The 15618-nt window shown below is 44.0% G+C and overlaps 1 protein-coding gene across 2 annotated transcripts in view; it reads right to left on the reverse strand.

The window, feature by feature from the left end:
* Window positions 1-15618, reverse strand: part of WWP2 (WW domain containing E3 ubiquitin protein ligase 2) — a 111256-nt gene that overhangs the window by 73417 nt on the left and 22221 nt on the right. For both annotated transcript variants that reach the window (XM_019654490.1, XM_019654485.1), the window contains exons 3-4: window positions 3226-3363; window positions 1374-1470 (exon numbers count right to left, since the gene is read on the reverse strand). In XM_019654490.1, the coding sequence (XP_019510035.1) occupies window positions 1374-1470; window positions 3226-3363 (235 nt within the window). The remainder of the gene's footprint in view (window positions 1-1373; window positions 1471-3225; window positions 3364-15618) is intronic.

The following is a 15618-nucleotide window of genomic DNA, read 5'->3' on the forward strand; positions in this document are numbered from 1 at the left end:
ATTGGGAGACAGGGTATGAATTTCAAGGTCTATCAACTAGAGAACTTCAGAGAGCAATAAATAGGCCAAGAACTGAAGTTCAAACTTTTTAAGAGCTGGAGTCTACCTTCCAGCCCCCAAATAAGTGATATCAGTTGTGTCTGACACAAACTTTCCAAGTCAGCTAAAAGGCCAAGATGGCCGTTACTAGCGCCAACGCTGAGAAGGCCTCATTCTCAGAGACAGGAATGCTGAGGGGTTCCTCTTCGCCAGCTACTCACCACTGAAGAGATTGTTTTCTCTAGCTCTGCGTGCTCATCATTTCTTTGTGGACACGGATTTTCTAGCTACATTGTTGGTCCTGACCCTGTGAGACTTGACTATTTATCCCAACTTGTAAGTCATCTAGCGAGTCACAAAAATGGGCAACTGATTTCTAGAGTATGAGGCAACATCTTTGCAGATGCTTGGAGAAAAAAGGACAGAGAAATGTCACCTCTACTTCTAATGATGCTGCAGAGAAAAGATCCAAACACCCACCCCTCTCTTGCTCCTGATACCTGCCAGGCATCAAAACCTCACAAACCCTCAAAACAACCAAATCCAGAGAGGCTTCCTCAGAGGGATCTTTCCAGATGCTATGGGTATTGGCTGACATCACAGTGTTTCTCAAAGCATTATTCTCCACTCCCTGAGATTTGCTTGGGAAGATTTTTAGCAGTTACTCTCCACAGATAATAAAGATTTACAAACACATTCATATGATTCTTTTCCTTAAAATGCCTGGGGATTTTGTACATTGTAATAAACAATAAAAACAGGTTCCCAAACCCCTTCCCATCTCTCTAATACACTTGAAACTATTCTCCTGCCTGGGAATTCAGTGGCCATGAAAATGAGTTTGCACATTAACACAGGTATAAAATGGGAACGGCAATAAATAAAATTAAGTCATTCGTGATATGTACGACAAGTATAATATAACTCAGACTCTAAGTACAGGAGGTCTTAACCAACACTCCAGAGGGAACCATGGATCAACCCCCAAAACAGAAAAGCCTGGAGAAAATTTCACATACAAAGAATCATTGCTCTAAACATCTCTATGTGTATCCTGGAAGGATAACTGTGGCCGCTACACCTGATGTATAAAAGAGCAGTCTCAACTTTACCCAAGTTCCCCTTACCCAAACAAGCAACTCTGACAAGCCACCCCTGACCCGTCCAAGAATCCTGAGTTTTGTACTCCCCTCTGGGCCTCCTTACAGTCAGTTATAAGCTCTCTGGAAATTTCTACCAGTTTCTAACATAAATTGTTCCTCACCACTTCCCAGCGTGTTTTCCAGAGCTCTAAGCATCTCCCCAGTTTCTCCTCACCAACAAGGGAGTCTTACCGGGATCTCCCACCGAAGCAGTTTGTGCTAGGGGGCTGGTGCCGGTTCTCTGGAGCGACAGCTGTCCCACTGGATTCTCTCAAAGGTGGCTGTGATCCTAGAAAGGACAGAAACGTTGAGTAGCTCAGCCCTTGTTTGAGATGTGTCTACAGGAACAAGCTCACCCGTGTATTAGAGTTATCCACGACTATGGGATACAGAGCATCTAGCAAGCTGCAGACGCCAGCATGAGAAGAAATAGGAACAGAGGGTGAGAACTGATCAGGGTCACAGAACAGAGGGGCTCAAACCTGGGAAACAGGCCTTTTTCCAAGACCTTCAAGAACATCTAAGGCAGGTACAAGCATGTTGCCTTACACATTAAATTAACTTCAGCCACACCACATGAGACGAAGAACAGATGCTCACCATGCAAAGTGGGGGCAAGAAATTGGGGCATTTCTCCATATCATGACCAGACAGCTTTTAAAAAGCCAAATCAGATTCAACTGAAATCAAATCATGATACTCTTCTGCTAAAAACCTTTCAACAGCTTTCTGCTTCTTAGAATGGGGTTCAAAATCCTTAGCAGGGCCTTCAAGGCTGTGTGATCTGAGCCGACCGACCTGCCTCTGCTGACTCACCTTCCACCTCTCCTTGCTGCCCACTATCCAATCCAGCCTCCTGGGCCACCTCTAGTCCCAGCCCAAGCCAAGCTCATGCCCACCACAGAGCCGCTGCACATGAAACCCCTCCATCTCTCACTCAGCCAGCTCTGTATCCCACACCCTCACAGTGGCCTGTCTCAACTCTTCATACTTCAGAAGGTCTCAGCTTCCTCAGAGAAACTTTCCCTGGCCCCTCAATTTAGATGAGATCCCCCTAAAGTATAAGAAGCACATATCACCCACTACCTTTCCTTCACAGCTTTTGTCACAATTATATAATTATTTATGCGTTTACTCATTTGATGTCTAGCATCCCCTGCCCCCACCAAGTAAAGTATAAGCTCCTGGGAAGAGAGACCATGTGAATCGTGCCTCTGCCACCTGGCTACCACTTGGTCCAAGATCTAGTACATACCAGGTGCTCAATTATGGATATATGTGCTGAATGAGTGAATGATGCCTGTTTTTCTCCATGCACCAAAAATACCCAAGCACCATTCAGTCCAATTGAGGGAGGATCCTCCAGTTAAGGCCCAACCAATCACTGAGGTTTCACCCAACTGCCCTTGAATAATAATTTAAATTTCACCCCCTTGAGGCTACAGGAAACCTTTTAACGAGAAAAATTATGGAAAACCCAACCCATCTCAGACCTCAGACTTCATGAAATAATTTCCTGCTAGATCCAAAGGTGACTAATTTCAGACTAGAAGATCAAAAGAAACATATTCAGGGCAGAGTGGGAGACACTCTCTAAATTCCCTGCTTCTGTCTGTATTTTGTTAGTGTGAGTCTCTAAGACAGAGTCCCCTTTCCCAACCAATACCCTCTCATAAAAGATACCCTCAACCTCCCCAGGAAGGTTAACTATCTGGGAAGAAGAAAAATGGGCCCAAGAAACATTTAATAAAGACATTTTATTTTTCCAAAGTCCATGTGGGATGAAAAAATGTTTTTCTCTGCTCTCAAACCAAACAACAACATACTTACAAAGACTTGACATTTATTTTGGTCCTTTATCAAAGCTGTCCTTGAAAAATCATTTCACGATTTTGATCATGCTATGAATGCTAAGAAGAATCAGGGCTAGCTATGGGCCAGGGCTGGCTGAGCTGTACCCAAACCTAGGTACCTGGTAGAGAACCAAGCTTGGGCACCTCTTCCTACCCCCCGCCCCACCCCTGGGGAGCAGGGCGGCACTCACCATCAGTCACAGCACTGCCATTAGGCACACTTCCCAGATCAACAGTCGGCCCGTCCAGGAAAATTGTCAGCTCACCACCCGAGACAACACCGCCTTTGTTCTCTGTCTGCAGGTTCAGGGTCAGCTGCGTGTTCTCCACTGTTGGACACAAAAGGCAACAAGGATGGAAGAAAGAAATGCACCGCGAGTTAAGATTCTGTAAGTTATAAGCTCTCACTTCATTTAACTCTGGCTTGCCTCACAACATTTTTCTGCATCTTCAAGTATGTCTCGTGGCATGGGAAAAAGAATGGGAAGGAATGCCTAATTGTCACCATCACGTAGCAAGCTGGTGGGAAAGGCTGCACTCTTTCTTCATAAACATTTTAGGTTATTGGGTTAGCTATATAATTTCTATGTTACTTATTTATTTGTTCACTTATGCTTGCAGGACCGTAACAAAAGAGTAGAGATACGGATGGCATGCACACAGGAAGAAAGTAGTTATAGGCAGCATCCCCTCACCCATATAAAGCATAGGGGCAAAAAGAGAAACAGGTCAGGGGACCCTGAGGAAATGTCATTAGCAGCCACCTCTAGAAGAAGGATTGTAGAGGCTTATTCTTCTTATTATTTATGTTAAAAAGTATTTCTTTTTCAATTTTCATTCCTGGAGATGTTTCATTTTAAAATAAGGAAAAAAATTTTTTTAAATTAACGTTCAATACAAGCAAATCAGCCCCATAGTCACATGGGCCTGGGTTAGTCCTGTAAGGAGAGACCAGCCCACACCTGGCTCTATGGCTGAGGCGAGAAGGCAGCTCTGAGTCACCAAGCCCCCAGAACACTAGGTGAAGTCAGTCCTAGGGGCAAACAAGAAGAATTATGAAACCACAGCAGACAAACAGAACAAACTGGCACGAGGCAGAAGCCCCAAGCCCTAGGTGGGCTGGGAACTGCTACAAACACACCCTGACCCCCACCACCAAGCTTGGCCACAGCAAATAGCTTCCATCCAGTCACTGCGCAGGAGCTGGAACCTCCAGGTCAGGGCCATTCAATAATTACTGAGAGAGAGCAGTGTTTATGAGGATTTCCAAAGGGTATGCAGTCCTTCCACGCCTCCCACATCTTACAAAGCCAGGCCAGGAGAGCGCCACGTGCTCCAACCTCCCTCCCTCCCTCCTCACCACCCACCAAACCACCACTTCATTTTATCTCTTAGTTACTAATGTATTATTATAAGCTATCTCACTGGTTTTCTAGAACAAGACAGGGTATGTATAAATAAGCATCTCCTTCAGCACTTCCTAGAAACAACCGCACCCCACAAAAAACCCTGCCCCAAATCTAAGAAACAGACACAGCCCTTTAAGAACTTAGCTAAAAAACAAAAACAAAAAAAAACAAACAAACATCTAGATCAATTCAAGGACCTATTATAATAAAGTAGAAGCCAGTCAGCCTGTATGCTTTCAAGTTCCCCTAAGCATCTCTACCTTCCCTTAACCTCTCTTCCCTGTAATGGATCTCTCCAAATCCTTTTGAGTCCATTGGTATTTTCGGTCAGTAGTTCCACTGAGGGACTTGGTGAGTTCCAAGTATTTCTATAAAATAACACTTGTAATCTGAAAATAAGTTCCTTCAAAAGACTAGGAGTGAGGGAAAGAAGTGAGGTCTTACGACCACCAGACCCACTTGCCAGCCATGCAAATGAGCCCCCTGGGCAGTGAAGCCTCCAGCTCCTGGCTAGCCTTCAGATGATCGCCGCCCAGCCAACATATCAGCTGCAACCTCATGAGAGATCCCAGGCCAGGCTCCCCAGCTAAGCTGCTCCCAAATCCTTCCCACTGAAACCCTGAGATAATAAATGTTCATTACTGTTTTAAAAAACAGAAGTCAAGGAGTGTCTCCCTCATCTATTATGCCGAGATCCAGTGCCTACGTCCCTAGCACAGCACAGAGGTTGAGGGCAGGTGCCAGCCAGATAGACAGGATTCAAATCTCAGTTCAACTACCTAGTAACCGTAGAGCATTACACAAATTACTTAACATGACCAACAGTCTCCCTGTAAAACAGAGAATGGTACGATCAATCACACTTTTCAGAGGATACTTGTAAGAATTAAACAGCACCCAATAAGCAACTAAGAAGCTGTCATTTTTATTATCTCCCTGTTGACTTTTCTGTTTTTAGGCTGAAGAGTCCCAATTTCTCTTGGTCTAACTTGTTCATTGTATAGTCGCTCTTCTTTTGACTTTTCTGAGCCTTTTTCAGGCTGCGGCAACAAACTCCACAAAATCTTCCAAGGAAAGCCACATAACCATCATAAGGACAAATTGTTATACACTTGTAGGCTCATACATTTACTGGCAACTCTTCGAGACACACTTCAAAAAAAAGCAAATGAGCAGGGAGGTCCTTCTTTAAACTTCTGAGACCATAACCATCCACTGTCCTATTCACTAAAAACAAGAGAGCTGGAGAGATCTCTGCCATCACTATCATAACCAAGCGATCAAATTGAGTGTGGCTAAGAGCAAGGCAACCTGACACCCACATGCTTCCTGATGTGCTACACTATAAAGTACACAACCTCACTTTTAAGGTCTTCTTGCCTAAAGAATTATCTAAATCCAGTCGAGCCTATAAACCGCCTTCCCAGTTTACATGAAATTAGGAGACAAAGGAACAAATTCAATGATTCTACAAGGAAGCAATTCAAAAAATCCAGACTATGGTACATCTAATCAGTAACTGTCCTGGATTCTTCGGAAAGTCAGTATTATTAAACATGTTTCTTTCGGGGGGAGGGGGGTAAAAAAAACAAACGGGGACAGGAAGGAGATTATTCTAGATTTAAAGAAATATAGCCCAAACACTATGTGTGAATTGCGAGTAAACGTTGGTTGGAAAAAAAATATTCTTGGGACAACTGCAGAAATCTGCATCCAGATTGGATATTTAATAATGTCTGAAATTATTGTTAATTTTCTTAGGTTCAATAATGGCACTACGGCTTTCTACATAAATGTTCTCATTCTTAGGAGATGCAAGAGAAGATTAGGATGATATCTGCACTTAGTCTCAAATGGTTTTATAGGCGAGCAGGCTGAAGTTTTCAGGACTAAAGTGTCATGATATCTTCAATTTACCTTCAAATGGTTCAGGGGAAAAATGCACACACTCACAGGCTCACACATATCGGTTAAACAAATCCGGCAAAATGCTAACAAGGGTTGGATCTAAGTGGAAGGCATCTGGGTGTTCATTGTGTTACTCTTTCCATTCTTTCGTATGTTTGAAAATTTCATTTAAAAAGTTGGAAAGGGTTGGGGTTTTTTTAATTGGCAAGGCTATTAAAAAATTAAACCTCTGAGAACAGAACACCACATTATTCTCTTAAAAAAAAATTTAAAAAAAGCTGAGCCAGGGGAGCCCTACAATACATAATGGGACTAAAGAAGCCATTAGCTAATTGAGTGACAGACGTGCGCGTACAGGGGAGGCTGAAAGGAGTACGGTGTGGCTGGAAAACATATACTGGAATCTGAGCTATAAATAGCAGCATTAGCCACCTCGCCTCTGGGGCCCTCAGGTTTCACTACAGCAACGTTGACAACTCTACAAAGGGCCTTTCTCTTTAAGCTTGTCTTCCTACTGCCTTTGGAGGCACTGCTCAAAAATCAAGAAATGGGTGGAAAAATGGGCGTCGTAGGTCGATTTCCATACCTAGATCAGATTTAGCACAGGAAGCCCACCAGCTACTCCCAGCCTTGACCGGCCCTGCTCTGTCTGTGGTCCTGCAGGTCACATGTGTGTATTGAGCACCTACTCCTCTAGTCGCAGACATTCAACAAGAACAAAACAGACAAAAAACTGTGCTCCCAGGTGTTTACATTCTAGTTGGGGGGAACCAACAATAAGCAATGGGTTTTTTTAAGCAAATTGCAGAATCTTTTAGAAGGTGGTAAATGCGGGGGGGGGGGGGGGGGAGAGAGAGAGAGGGAGAAAGAAATGAGGCAAGGGGATGGTGAGTGCTAGAGGTGGGAAGAGGGTTTAGGGTGATGAGCAAGTCTCACTGGACGATGACAATTGCGCAAAGATTTAAAGAAGGATGAGGCAGGGAGCCATGTAGATCTCTGGAAGAAGAATATTCCAGGCACAGAGAGAAGAAAGCACAGAGGCCCCAGGTGGGAGCATGCCTAGCAGGTGAGGAGTGGCAGGGAGGCCGGTGAGGCTGGAGAGGATGAGGGAAGGCAGGAGTAGGAGATGAGGGGAGTCAGTAACCAGAGGCCACCAGGAAGGCCCCAGAGCGCTAGCAAGGTCTCTGGCATTTTCTCTGCGCGAGATCAGGGGCCATTAGAGGGTTTTGAGCAAGGAAGGGGCACGACTCCCATTGAAACACAATCACTCCAGTTGTAAGAGGAGCAAGGGCTGAAGCAGACAGACCAGGTAGGGGGTCACAGCAATATCCCAGGCTGCAGCACCTGGTGGCTTGGGCCAAGGCAATAGCAGTGTCTTCCGGGCACATGGTGCTGAAGGGAGACTCTACCTTGGCCTCCTCCATGACACGTTAGGAAAGTGCCATGACCGCCCCCGCCCCACCACACACATCAGCCAAGCCCCACAGACCCACCAGTCTCTTGGAATCAAAGCTTTGGGCAAAATCATAGGCTGGGGCTGAAAGAAATGCCAGCTTACAGCATGGCTGGAGGAAGTCAGATTCAATTACAACCAAATGGAACATATATAATGAAAATATTCCGCTGGCAAGAGACTTTAGTTCCACCAAGAAGGCCAAAGCCCTGAGCTCATGCTAACTTCAGCAATCAGCACACACACATCTTTGATTTTGCGCCCTTCCATTCTGTTCTAAGTACCTACTGGTTCCCCATACCCTGTAACTTTGCTTTACAGACATCTACAGAGAGCAGTAGGGCTGGGTATTAGACTCTAGGGGAAACGAATTTAAAAATTCTCAAGCATCATGCCAGGAGATCCCCTCAAAAGCCAGCATACCAAGAAAGACAAGCAGACATTAGGTGCCTCCTGATGAAAGCACACACCACCTCATCAAAAAGGAAAAAAAAGAATCCAGGTCAGATCAAGCCCCTACATCTACTTATGAGTTTAAAGGAAACACAGAGGGACGGTTCAGCAAAACCCAAAATGTGGGAAACGACAGGACAAACTGTCCAGTTTCTCCAACAACGAATTTCAAGGTGTAAAAAGAGGAAGGAGAACCCATCGGTTAAAAGAGCCTTCCGAGACACATCAATCTTGTCTGGATTCTGAAACAAACCAGTGGTGAAAAAAGAAACTGCAAGATAACTGGGGAAATGTAAAAACTGAATATTTGATATTAAAATAATTACCATTAAGTCTTTTAGGTGTGAAATTGACATTACAGTTATGGCTTTTAAGAGTCCTTATCTTGGGGCCAGCCAAGTGGCTCAGTTGGTTAAGAGCACGAGCTCTGAGCAACAGGGTCACCGATTCAACTCTCACATGTGCCAGTGAGCTGCACCCAAGCTGAGCTGCCGCTAAGCTCCCAAGAGGAAGCAGGATAGCTCAGCTGGTGCGAGCATGTGCTCCCAACAACAAGGTTGCCGGTTTGACTCCTGCATGGGATGGTGGGCTGCACCCTCTGCAACTAAGACTGAACATGGCACCTTGAGCTGAGCAGTCATGAGCTGATGGACGGCAGGACTTGGAGCTGAGCTAGCTGCGCCCTCCACAACTAAGATTGAAGACAACTTGGCTGTTCCCCTTCCCCAATTCCCCAACACTGTTCCTTCCCAATTCCCCAATAAAATCTTAAAAAAAAAAAAAAGAGTCCTTATCTTTTAGAGATACACACCAAAACACGTGTAGATGAAATGTACCTGGGATTTATGTAAAAAGGATCCAGTTAGATGAAACAGAAATGGCCATTCCTCATGTGGCTGGGGAGCTAGGTGGCAGGCACACAGGCTCCATGGGCTATTTTTCCACTTTTTGTATGCTTGGCATTTTCTATAATATATATATTTTTCAAGCCAGCACATCCTAGGCACAAACACTGACTGTAAACTAACTAAAAAAATCACAAGAATTCAACATGATATATACAATTTGAAATACCAAAAGGTAGAAAATAGACCAGTCAAGATGCTTAGGGAATAACTCCTACTCTTATTTTTCCTTACTTCAAAGCCTCAGATTTGCAAGTGGCTTCAGGTTAATAATTTCCTATTGGGAAGAGCTGTTCCATGCAACAGGGATGACTAATATTTTTCTAAGAGGTACTTTCTCCCTCTCTTGACTTGAACTTTTTTATGTGTTATGGTACTAATACGGATAAATAGACGTTGCCTTCCTTATTCCAATAAAAGAAAAAAACTATGTAAACCATAACTGCCATACTGTGCCACTCCAATGCAATTCAGTTATGAGATTCAGAGCCCCTGCATGGACAGTTTCACAGTAGTCTATGAGGGAACTTTTTCCACTTCAGAATCTTTTGTCATCGCTGTCCCGCCTAGCTCCCATCAGACCAAAAGGTACGTGCATGTACACACTAATACCTTTTAAAGGAAAAGTCATTATTTTCTTCCTAACTCAAAGTACAAATGTAAGGATTTACCTGGAAACTTGAGAAAAATAAAACAAGACACAAAAAATAGGATACTTTTAAGGGAGGCCAAGTACTCTTGGGTCAAGAGTCTTGGAAGCCCAAAGAAGATGTGATTGATTTGGCCTTAACAGAGTGGCTCGACAAACCTCCTTCTTCCTGCCTCCCTCTGCCCACAATCCCATAGGTCCATCAAAAGAAAGTGAAAATAAGCAGGGCATTCATTAACAGGTCAGTGTTCATGCTACACATAGCTACGAAACACTGGTGTACAGAGGCATGGAACCAGAGGAAATTCCAGAAGGGCAGTGAGTAAACAGTCTCTTTTCCATTCCCCGGTTCCCCCTAACTCAGACACACACAGGCTGGAGTCTACCACAGGTTTAAAGAGAACGCTCTTTCACGTTCCCTTTGCAGTAAAGGAAGCCAGGGGCTTCCAGGATTTACTGTTATGATGTCTCTTTGGATTCCAACCTTACCCAGGGCCGAACAAGAGAAAGTCTTTTCTACCAAACTAGCATCGGGTTGTAAACACTGGAGCGCTTGTTGGGGTACCGGTGTTGACTCTGCTTCACCCCGCCTCTCCTCAGCTCCCATCACTCACACCTTGGCAGGGTCCTCCCAGAACACAGGGTGTGACAAGAGTTGACCTTGGCCTTGAAGCCTCTTCTGTGTGCTACTTCTGGGGTCTACCCTTAATCATCTCTAAAGTTTTCATCTTCTGGGGGCTCCATTACAAACTCCAGGAGATAGTTTCATTTTACAAAGGCAGTTTGTGCAACTTTTCTTCCCCCGCCCCCCCGCTTTCTTGTTCATTCATTCAAGAAGCATTTTCTGAGCACCTTCTATCTGTCTGACACTGTGCTAGAAGGTGGGTAATAATGAAGAATGCAAATAGATATAGTCTCTGCTTTTAGGAACCTCACAAGTCAGTGGGAAAAACAAAAGTAACTAAATCATCCCACAAAGAAATGTAGAGCTACAACTGTGAAACAGATTTCATGCAAGGGATCTACGGTCCCATGAGCAGCTGGATATTTGGCCTGGTCATGGCATCAGGGAAAGTTTCCTGAGGAAATGGCTCCTCTACTGGGATCTGAAGTTTCAGGCAGACAACTAGCAGGGTGGGGGAGGGAGACCATTCTAGGCAGAGGAAATGCCATGTGCAAAGGTCCTGAGGCACAATGAGCTGGGCTCTTTCAGGAAACTGAACAGAGACGAGCAGGGCTGGAAAGGAATGTGATTTAAATGGAGGAGGAGACCTACATGGTAGCCAAACACTGTAATGCCCTGTAGGCCCGCTGTGTTGAAGAATTCCTCTCTATCCTAAGAGCAACAGCATGGCACTTAAGAGTTTTTAATCAAGGTGTACCAGGGTCTGCTTTGTGTTTACAGTGTGGAAAACAGACTGGACAAAAATAAAGGTAGATACAGGCAGAGCAGATAGGAGGCCACAGGAAAGGACCAGGGCAGTAGCAATAGGGATGAAAGAAGTAGGCAGACTTGCAAAAGTAAAAACCAAAAGAACCTGAAAATAGATTAGCAAAGGGGGTGGTGAGCAAAAGGGGTGGAGGTAACGAAGACGAATCCTGGGTTTCTAACTTACTTAACTGGACAAACGGAGGATCATACATTGACATATGAAACACTGGAAGAGGACCAAGTCTAGGGAAGAGGTGATGAGTTCAGGTTTGGACGTATTGATTTTGAGGTGCTTCTGACATATCCGCGAGAAGACAGTAAGTGGGTCTGGAGTTCAGAGGAAAGGTCTAGGCGGGAGTTTCAAATCTGTGCGTCCCCCTCACGTGGTGGTTATGCCTAAAGAGGAGGTATAGGTGGGAACGTGATCACAGAAGAGGATGGAATGGTAGGAAACTCTCACGGTTAATAAACATATGATGATGATGACCTTGCAAAGAAGACAGAGAACAGTCAGAGAGGTGGAGGAAAATAGGGAAGGATTCCTGAGAAGGCAGGAAGGGGTGGGATCTGCAGCATGCACGGAGACCATAGGAGGAAGGACAGCTCCCCTCCTACCACAGGAAAGAGGGAGGAGACATTAGGCACACGCATCTTCATTTTGGTACATGACAGATTCGTCAATCATGACTGTCCTTATTTCTCTTGATTCGGGGTCCCAATGATCTGTAGCCAAAGCCCAAACGGCCCCACACATTTTTCTTTACTTACGAAAAAGAAGTGCACATGCCCGCACATTTCAGAATTGGCTGTTCATCACAGTCATCCTCTAATAAGGTCCATTATAGACAAAGAGTCTCTCTTGAACCAGCGGAGGGTCCCTTTAACATGGGATACAAAAGGCCTCATCTGTCTTGGTAAATCTCTGTTTGTCAAGCCCTAGCATATTTTTTTTAGAAATTTAAAGTAATTTAAGGGGAAGAAATACAAATCTGAGACAGTTAAGCCTTCAGAATAAACTGTCAGCTCACATCACTTACTGCTGCCTTGTCAGTGGCGCACATCTTCCCCAAGGGGAGGGAAAGTTGTCGTCACACACTAACAGCTACCCCTAGACAGGCCCACCACAACAGCTCATCCATTCTCCCTGCCCTCAGGGAGCCCCAGCACCACACCACCTCTCCCTGTTGTAAAGGATCAAAGCGGTGTTTATAACACAATAGAGGCAGGCCTTCAATGAACAAACCGCCTTCTAAATGGTCTTTGAACGGCAAAATGCAGAAGCTCAACTAAGAGAATTTTTATGGTTAAGATTCTGCTTTTTAAAAATTCCCCTTTAAAAAATTGACTTTTTAAAAATTACAATTTCAGATGAGTGAAATATTACACCACAATTAAGATTTGGATTAATGATTATGATGAGTATACAAGAACATGGAAGACTATTCATACCATAATGTTCAGTTAAAAAAAAAAAGTTGTAGAATGCACCCTTATTGTTAAAACCCTGTGAAAACATGTAAAGAGGCAAAAAAATAAATGAACCAGGGAAAAATAACAGCTGTACTCGAAGAGTAAGATTATGAAATAAAGGTGTTTTTTTTTAATTTCCATTATCTGCATAGTTGATACATTTGTTCCTAATTTCCATATCAGTTAGACATGTATACAGAAGTGTTTCCAAGTGAAATGACACGATGTCTAAGATCTGCTTTCAAACACACCCCCAAAAAAGTGGGGGCTAAAGATAAAAAGACAACTGGACATGTGCTGATCATTGTTAAAAGTGGGTAATAGACAGAATGGTTCATTATACTAGCCTCTCTACTTTTACTTTTGTTTGGAATGTTCCATAATAAAAAGTTTTAAATTTTTTTCCCATTTAAGCTATATAATATCACCTTCACAATAAGTAATATTAACTTAAATTATAAAAAAAACATGCTCATTATAAGAAATTTGAACAATACAGAACTGTGAAATATGACACCTTCTCCATAAACACACACGTGCCAAATGCCCTCCCCAATGCCACAACGCACTGTGGACAATTCCGCAGGAAGTCGTTGTAACTGCAAACACTAGCACAAATGCACACATCGAAAATACACATGCAAAACTGGCTTCATCTAGACCTAAAAGTAATTCCTTTTAAGTTTTCACTTAAAAGTATTCCACGAATCTTTTAAAATATATACAGGGGCAATTATCCATTGAGGAGGGTTTTAGGGTTGAGAAAGGGGTATATTCAAGGTGAATTCAGCCTTTACTGCAATGTGCCCCTCCGAAAGAATGAATTCATTAATACATGTGAAAATAAACATTAATTAATTAATTAGGAAGGGAGAGAGGGAGGGAGAGAAGACACAGGCATCACCCTGAGAAATGTGTGCCTTGCTGTCCTGTAGTGTGATAAGTAGCAGCCCCCACCCAAGCCAGGCCTGACACTACAGTGAGATCCCCACTCTACCTAACAGTGGCACTAGCAGCACTTGTAGTGTAATTATGGCATTCTTACCCTGGTACAGCATCACTTTCCCTCCCGACATACCACTCTCCCGCAAGAATAAGTCTCCTACTCTAAGGAAAATACTCCTAGAATCCTGGAAGACCAAAGGAAAAGGGAAAATAAAACACTCCAATGAGATAAATGAGGTTTGATCTTAATATGATTCCAGCAGCCACAGCGTCTCCCCCGGGAGAAGTGGGAGCCTGGGACGGGCAAGCAGGCGGGAGCCACTCTCAAATAACTGGCACGAAGCAGAGGCCCAAACATCAGAGGAAATGTTTCAGGGCCTTTTTTTTTTTTTTTTTTGGCAAGGGGCAGGACACAGCTCATATCCAGGCAACAGTCTCATTTTCCTATCACCAATTCCGGGCTCTGTGCAAGGCCACCATTTCGTGCCTGTAACAAGGAGATGGCACGACACCTCTGTGGGACAGGTTGAAGGGGAATGGAAGAAGTTTCTAGAAATGCATGAGGACAGTCCTACACTAACAATAACCCAATTTGGAAGAAAAGTTTCCCAAGTCTTCCCTGAGTCGCTTGACCTCTAGACCTGCACTGTCCACTGTGGGGGCCACAAGCCACACATGGCCACCGAGCACTAGGAGTATGGCCAGTCCAGAGATGTGCTATGAGTGTAAGTGATACACTGGGTTTTCAGAGATCTAATACAAAAAATAATAATAATAAAAAAATTAAAAAATATATATATATACCTTATTAATAGTTTTATTTATGATGATTATATATTAAAATAAAAGCATTCTGGATATATTGGTTTAAATAAAATCTATCATTAAAATTAATTTCACTATTTTTGTTTTTGCCTTTTACATGTGGCTACTAGAAAATTCAAAATTACCTATGTGGCTCCCACTATTTCTATTGGACAAGGCTGCTGAAGCGCCTCCTCCCTGCCACTTTAGGTCACAATCCTGAGCAGCTCTCACTCACCAGGCCTGGTTGGCCCCAGGGGCCTTCTCGGTGGAACCTGACTGCACCAAGCTTGCACCAAGCCTCAAAGCTCCCCACATGCTGCTCCTTCAACCTGGAATGATTTTCTCCTGTGGGCCTGGCCAACCCCTTCCCATCCTTCCGGAGTCCTGGTGTCACTTCCTTGGGCAAGCCTTCCTTGACATCCCACCACCCCAGGCTCGGTTAAGTCCCCAGTGATACACTCCCAGAGCATCCTGCACTTTCCTCCGTCATATCTGTCACAACTGGAACAGTGTACACCAGGTGTCTGTTTAACATCTGTCCGCTTTCCTCTCTAGATCCTAAACTCCAGGGAAGTCCATCTTGTTCATCACTGTGTCTCATTACCTAGCTCGGTGCACACACCTACCTGTGTGATGCTGGTAAATCAACTACTTCGTACCCTTCCCCTGCTCCAGGCAGGTCTCACAATCCTATGTAAATGCCTCTCAGAAAAGACAAAATGCTCCTCTCACACAACACCCTGGTCCAACACTGAGAAATTCTTACATCTACAGAGGCGAAAAATAAAAGGGGAAAGATGTCTTGATCACCTACTATGGACTAAAACACAAAATGTCACAATAGAGCTCTAGAAAAGGGAACAGCCTCGGCCTATGTTCATGTTTGGAGGGGTGAAATCACTCTTTGCTAAAATATGTGTTCCCACAAGGTTGACTGACTTCCAAAGCCGATACATTTACAGAACACTCCAGAGGCAGCAATAAACCCCAAGCTACACAGAGGCAGCCACGTATAGAATGGATTCCTGACAGAAAGCTTTTCTTCTTTCTTCGAGTAGGTTTTCACAAAGCAGCCTCTCAGCCGGTGACACAGAAAGCAGGTCTGTTTTAACATTCGTTGTAGGAGCCTGTATGTTTACTTTTGAGACTTCTC

Source organism: Hipposideros armiger, unplaced genomic scaffold (genome assembly GCF_001890085.2).
Source record: "Hipposideros armiger isolate ML-2016 unplaced genomic scaffold, ASM189008v1 scaffold_9, whole genome shotgun sequence".
In the NCBI taxonomy this organism is placed as follows: domain Eukaryota; kingdom Metazoa; phylum Chordata; class Mammalia; order Chiroptera; family Hipposideridae; genus Hipposideros; species Hipposideros armiger.